Source organism: Palaemon carinicauda, chromosome 23 (assembly GCF_036898095.1).
Source record: "Palaemon carinicauda isolate YSFRI2023 chromosome 23, ASM3689809v2, whole genome shotgun sequence".
Taxonomy (NCBI): Eukaryota; Metazoa; Arthropoda; class Malacostraca; order Decapoda; family Palaemonidae; genus Palaemon; species Palaemon carinicauda.
In genome coordinates this window covers 112,979,111-112,985,403 of record NC_090747.1, presented here as the reverse complement: position 1 = coordinate 112,985,403, position 6,293 = coordinate 112,979,111, and the positions used below count along the sequence as shown (strand labels likewise).

Here is a 6,293-nt window from a genome sequence, read left to right as displayed (position 1 = left end):
GACGGCTACAATCTAACCGTAATCTTTTTGTACCTAGCACTCTCCAGCTCACCAATGAAAACAAAAGCTACAAAGTGCTTAAATCCTTCCCCCTCAAAAGGAATACCAAAGCTCGTACCCTCACATGTAAACATGGATCCATTTTCATCCATAGGAATACACAAGTCCCACATTTATATTCTCTGACGCGATGTGGCGTAACTCCTTCCGAAAAAGTGACACTTCATATGGTTTACCGAACTCAAAAACAAAAGGAACCTCGCCGTTAATGGCGAATCCCTGACCATAAGGGAAAAGTATAATGCAATAAACAGGCTAGATCTGGCACGAATCGTGTCAGCAGATCACGTTATGGGGAAAATACTGTTTTTTTTTTTTTTTTTTTTTTTTTTTTTTTTTTTTTTTTTTTTTTTTGAGGTCAGATGTGATTTCCCCACTTACTTATCTGAAAGTCAGATCCTGAATAACAGATACACCGTTAATCTAACTGCTTTATCCTTTAAGATAGAGGGATTATATTTAGGTTTCTGATCTCTGTTATCTACTTGTTTTTATTTTTATTTTTTGTTAAGGTACGCGCTTTATACAGACAACAGATTCCTGAGGGAGCTATTTATTCAATTAGAGAAATGGGATGAGACTGGAAAGTTAGTGATGATGGTTGAGACTTGAAATTTTGTAGTAGAAAAAACAAGCTATATTTGGAACATTTGTTGTTAGAAGGCTACCTGTGGGTTGTGTTTGGCTAGTTGAATCTTCGTCAATTCATAATACTTGGGTTTAGAGTTCAACCACACTCTCGGCTTTAGATATTTAATATGTAAACACTAATGTGATGTAGGACGAGGTCAGAGTTGTCAGCCTGTTCATCATCAGCCATTGTCTGGTAACCCTGGGTTCATTCTTTGGTAGAGAGATGGTTTGATTGCTAACCATTAGGATATACTCTGCTAAAAAACTGTCATTTTTAATCGGAAAATTCTCCATAAAAAAATATACTGTTCTCAGCCGTATTTTAGTAAAATACTGGCAGCCGTAATTTTTACCCTACTTTTTCATTGTCTTTTACGGGTTGGTGACCGTAATTCTTACCCTACTTTCTTATTATCTTTTACGGGTTGATGACCGTAATATCACCCCTTTACGTCAATATATGTTTCTAAAACGGTAAATGCCTGGCAACATTAAATTCCAGGATTTTACCGGTTTTTTACGGCAAATTTTTAAGTGTAAATTCGGTCTTTAGGACAGTACTTCTACCGATCATAAACGACATATAAACCTTTAAACTATAGCTATATCCATACTCACTTATTCTGCCCAGAGGGTTGTCAACTATAGGAATCGGAGAATTAAAGGCTTTCAAATTTGTGCTGAGGAAGTATGTTTAAGGAACTTTGTTTCAAAGCGCAGTGTTAATACTTTACACTGAAGCGAAATGTTATTTTAAATGTTTGGTAAGCCATGTATCATTGCGTAAAGTTAAATATCTTCTATAAGTATATTTGCCAATGGAAAAAAAACATGTCACTTTCCCATGTTTACAAAACTTTTGATTGATTGATTGATTTGAAGTTTTCAGGCATCCTGACATACAAAACGTTTGAAAAGAAAAAATATAAAATTGTACTTAATACTTTTGTCAGTATCGTATATTATGCCTCCCAAGTAAAATTTGGTAATGTCTTTGGAAAATACACTTCTCAAAATAATTTGCTTCACAAAACTCACTTTCAAACCAGGCTAAGAAAATTCAGCATAAAAGAGACATAAATACGAGACTTGTGATTAACTCCTTGATGCTAAACTCACTTTCAAACCAGACAAATAAAAATTCAGCTTAAAAAGAGACATAATACGAGACTTGTGATTAACTCCTCGATGCTAAACTCACTTTCAAACCGGGGCAAATAAAAATCAGTATAAAAGAGACCTAAATGCGAGACTTATTATTAACTCCTTGATGCTAAACTCCCTTTCAAACCAGACAAAAAAAATAGTTTATAAAAGGGACATAAATGCGAGACTTATGAAAAACCCCTTGATGCTAAACTCACTTTCAAAACCAGACAAATAAAAAATTCAGCATAAAAAGAGACATAATACGAGACTGGTGATTAACTCCTTGATGCTAAACTCACTTTCAAACCAGGCAAATAAAGATTCAGTATAAACGAGACATAATACGAGATTTGTGAAAACTTGATGCTAAACTCACTTTCAAACCAGACAAATAAAAACTCAATATAAAAGAGACATAATACGAGACTTGCGATTAACTCCTTGATGCTAAACTCACTTTCAAACCGGGCAAATAAAAATTCAGTATAAAAGAGCCATAAATGCGAGACTTGTTATTAACTCCTTGATGCTAAACTCACTTTCAAACCAGACAAATAAAAATACAGCATAAAAAGAGACATAATACGAGACTTGCGATTAACTCCTTGATGCTAAACTCACTTTCAAAACAGACAAATAAAAATTCAGTATAAACGAGACATATCACGAGACTTGTGATTAACTCCTTGATGCTAAACTCACTTTCAAACCAGACAAAAAAAATCCTTTATAAAAGAGACATAAATGCGAGACTTGTGATTAACTCCTTGATGCTAAACTCACTTTCAAACCAGACAAATAAAAATTCAGCATAAAAGAGACATAATACGAGACTGGTGATTAACTCCTTGATGCTAAACTCACTTTCAAACCAGGCAAATAAAGATTCAGTATAAACGAGACATAATACGAGATTTGTGAAAACTTGATGCTAAACTCACTTTCAAACCAGACAAATAAAAACTCAATATAAAAGAGACATAATACGAGACTTGCGATTAACTCCTTGATGCTAAACTCACTTTCAAACCGGGCAAATAAAAATTCAGTATAAAAGAGCCATAAATGCGAGACTTGTTATTAACTCCTTGATGCTAAACTCACTTTCAAACCAGACAAATAAAAATACAGCATAAAAAGAGACATAATACGAGACTTGCGATTAACTCCTTGATGCTAAACTCACTTTCAAAACAGACAAATAAAAATTCAGTATAAACGAGACATATCACGAGACTTGTGATTAACTCCTTGATGCTAAACTCACTTTCAAACCAGACAAAAAAAATCCTTTATAAAAGAGACATAAATGCGAGACTTGTGATTAACTCCTTGATGCTAAACTCACTTTCAAACCAGACAAATAAAAATTCAGTATAAACGAGACATATTAAGAGACTTGTGATTAACTCCTTGATGCTAAACTCGCTTTCGAACCAGACAAATAAAAAACCTTTATAAAAGGGACATAAATGCGAGACTTATGAAAAACCCCTTGATGCTAAACTCACTTTCAAACCAGACAAATAAAAATCCTTTATAAAAGGGACATAAATGCAAGACTTGTGATCAACTCCTTGATGCTAAACTCACTTTCAAACCAGAAAAATAAAAATTCAGCATAAAAAGAGACATAATACGAGACTGGTGATTAACTCCTTGATGCTAAACATTTTCGTCTCCTGTAATCAACCTGCAATGCGTGCCATCCTCTGAAGACATTTGCTTCATATTCGGCCAAGCACCTGTTTTCCTCGTCATAAAAAGGAGCGGAAAAATTCCAAGGGCGAGTCTCAAAAATTCTTCAGAAAATTGGCCGCTCCCCTTTTTTCGGGAGAAGAGCTTATGCTTTTCGAGGAATAGTTTACGTCAGTGGCGATGAAATTTCCAAAAGGCTAGTTGAAAAATGTGCAGCAGCCGTCAGGACTGTCTGTCCTTAGGGAATATGAGGGATCTGCTCTCTCTCTCTCTCTCTCCCTCTCTCTCTCTCTCTCTCTCTCTCTCTCTCTCTCTCTCTCTCTCTCTCTCTCTGGTACTGAAACGATTATAAAATAATTAGAGAGATTGAATTTTATTGATCTCTCTCTCTCTCTCTCTCTCTCTCTCTCTCTCTCTCTCTCTCTCTCTCTCTCTCTGCTATTTTGTACCTGTGGTACTGAAATAATTAGACTCTCTCTCTCTCACTTTCTCATTTTCTACCTGTGACACTGAAATAATTATGAAATAATTACAGAGATTGAATTTTATTGATCTCTCTCTCTCTCTCTCTCTCTCTCTCTCTCTCTCTCTCTCTCTCTCTCTCTCTCTCGTTAAAATTGGGCATTGTTATCCATCATCCAGACCTGAATCTAATCCAATCAAGCATCCAAGTATCTCTTTTAAATTTTAACAAACCTGAATAAATTCTTAGAATCGACAATATAACTGAACGATTCTCTACTTCGTTGTCTTCTATCTCAAAGACTTGTCCTTTTATAGCCACAATGGGACTATAATTAACTCTTTCCTTTTCTGGAACTTCCAGCCATTCCAGAGACGTAATGTCTCTTTCCAGGCCTCAAGATTTATGGGCCGAAGACCTTAATCCCCCTTTTTTTTACCAAGCCCAGCTGCATTCCCACATTCCCTCTAAGTTGCCTACACTAACTCTAATCATTGGAAGTATTTTTACCCCCGCCAACGATGTTTGAAGGAGGTTATGTTTTACCCCCTGTTTGTGTGAGTGTTTGTTTGTGAACAGCTTCCTGGCCACAATTTTAATCGTAATGAAACTTGCAAAAATTAACTGTTATGTAAAAAGCTGGAAATTATTACATTTTGGAAGGTCAAGGTCAAAGATCAAATAAAATGTTCAATTCACGTAATTAGCCATAACATTGGACATTGTTGTCACTGAGTCTTCATACTTTGTTCATATTAGTGTATGAAAATTCACACCAATTAATACATGTTAAGGTCAAAGGTCAAGGTCGAGAAATAAGCTGCCGCGGCGGACGTCTGCGCTCTACTGAGTTACCCTCTAGTTTATTCAGTGTTACTCATTTTGCTACCTATAAAAATCAGAGAGTGTTATAATGGTAAAATTGTCAATCTACAGTATTCGAATTATACGATTTTTACAAGCGAGGGTGGAAAAATAAGATGGAAATATTCTCAAACGAAATATTTGAATACGTATTTAGACAACCTTTTGCTCTTAGAATTCTTTAAGAGATGAAAGATGAAAACTTCCACTTCTTGCACAATTTGAATAATTTTTTTATAATTTTCTTAGAATAAACTGAGTACAATTATTTAAATGGTCTACATAGAACTCACCAGAGCATGTAATTTAAACCCCTCCTTTGAACAAAATTTCCATTTCATCCTTTGCTTATTATACTTAGTATTTTTTAATGTAAGAACGAAGTAAAGAATGGAAATTCATGCTGTTGTTAATGCCAGTTTCATTATATGCATCGAAAAACTAAACCGGGTCATTGTTTTACATTACTGTCAAATTTTAGTATAGTAAATAATCTTTGGAGATGTTACTCTCGTCATTCTTAATTTCGACTTTCAGTGGTGCGATGTTGAATTTTAATTATATACACTATATTAACTTTCTCTCTCTCTCTCTCTCTCTCTCTCTCTCTCTCTCTCTCTCTCTCTCTCTCTCTCTCACACATATATATATGTGTGTGTGTGTTTGTATGTATATAACTACATATGTATGCATATACATCTATATGATACACACATCTTTATATACAGATATCTACCCATATTTATTAAGCCCTCACTACTAAATCATGTATCAAGTTAAATGTAGTGTATAAATACATATACCCTGATCAGGATTCGAACCTATGCCTTATTAAGTTTTGATAAACAAATAACAGTTACTTCTCTACTCAGCTATTGATATCTCAAAAGAAAAAAAAAAATTTTGCTCACCCACAATATATTAAATTCTCTCTATTTGGTGTATGATTTTATGAATCACACAATTTTAAGTTTAAAGGCCGCTCATGAATAGCAGAGACAAGGGACTGACATTGCCCTATCAAGCAAGACATGCCCTTGAGACTGACTATATACACATATGATCAGCGCCCTAACCCCCTCTCCACCCAAGCTAGGAATAAGAAGGGCATGGCAATGGCTGCTGATGACTCAGCAGATAGACCTCTAAGCTCCCCCGATCCTTAGTTCATAAGGATGGTGAGGTCGCAGCGACCAAAGGAACCAACGAGTTTGAGCGAGACTGGACCCCCAGTCTGACGTTTACCAGTCAGGAACGTTTCTCTCGTCAGGAGAAAATTGCTGGGAAGGAAGAAATTGGAACTTTGCACGGATTCCATTTTAGCTCTTTAGTTGTTTTGTTTAAAACGAAAGTACTACCGAAGTATGTTCCAACTGTGATTGAACTCGTAAAAAAAAAAAAACATTGAGACACCCTCTATAACGTT

At 35.3% G+C, this 6,293-nt stretch overlaps 1 protein-coding gene across 1 annotated transcript in view; it reads left to right on the top strand.

Moving 5' to 3' along the window:
* Window positions 1–269, top strand: part of LOC137617742 (zwei Ig domain protein zig-8-like) — a 42,717-nt gene extending 42,448 nt beyond the window's left edge. Inside the window, exon 5 of the mRNA XM_068347738.1 lies at window positions 155–269. Within this exon, the coding sequence (XP_068203839.1) occupies window positions 155–269 (115 nt within the window). The remainder of the gene's footprint in view (window positions 1–154) is intronic.
* The last annotated feature ends 6,024 nt before the right edge of the window (window positions 270–6,293 follow it).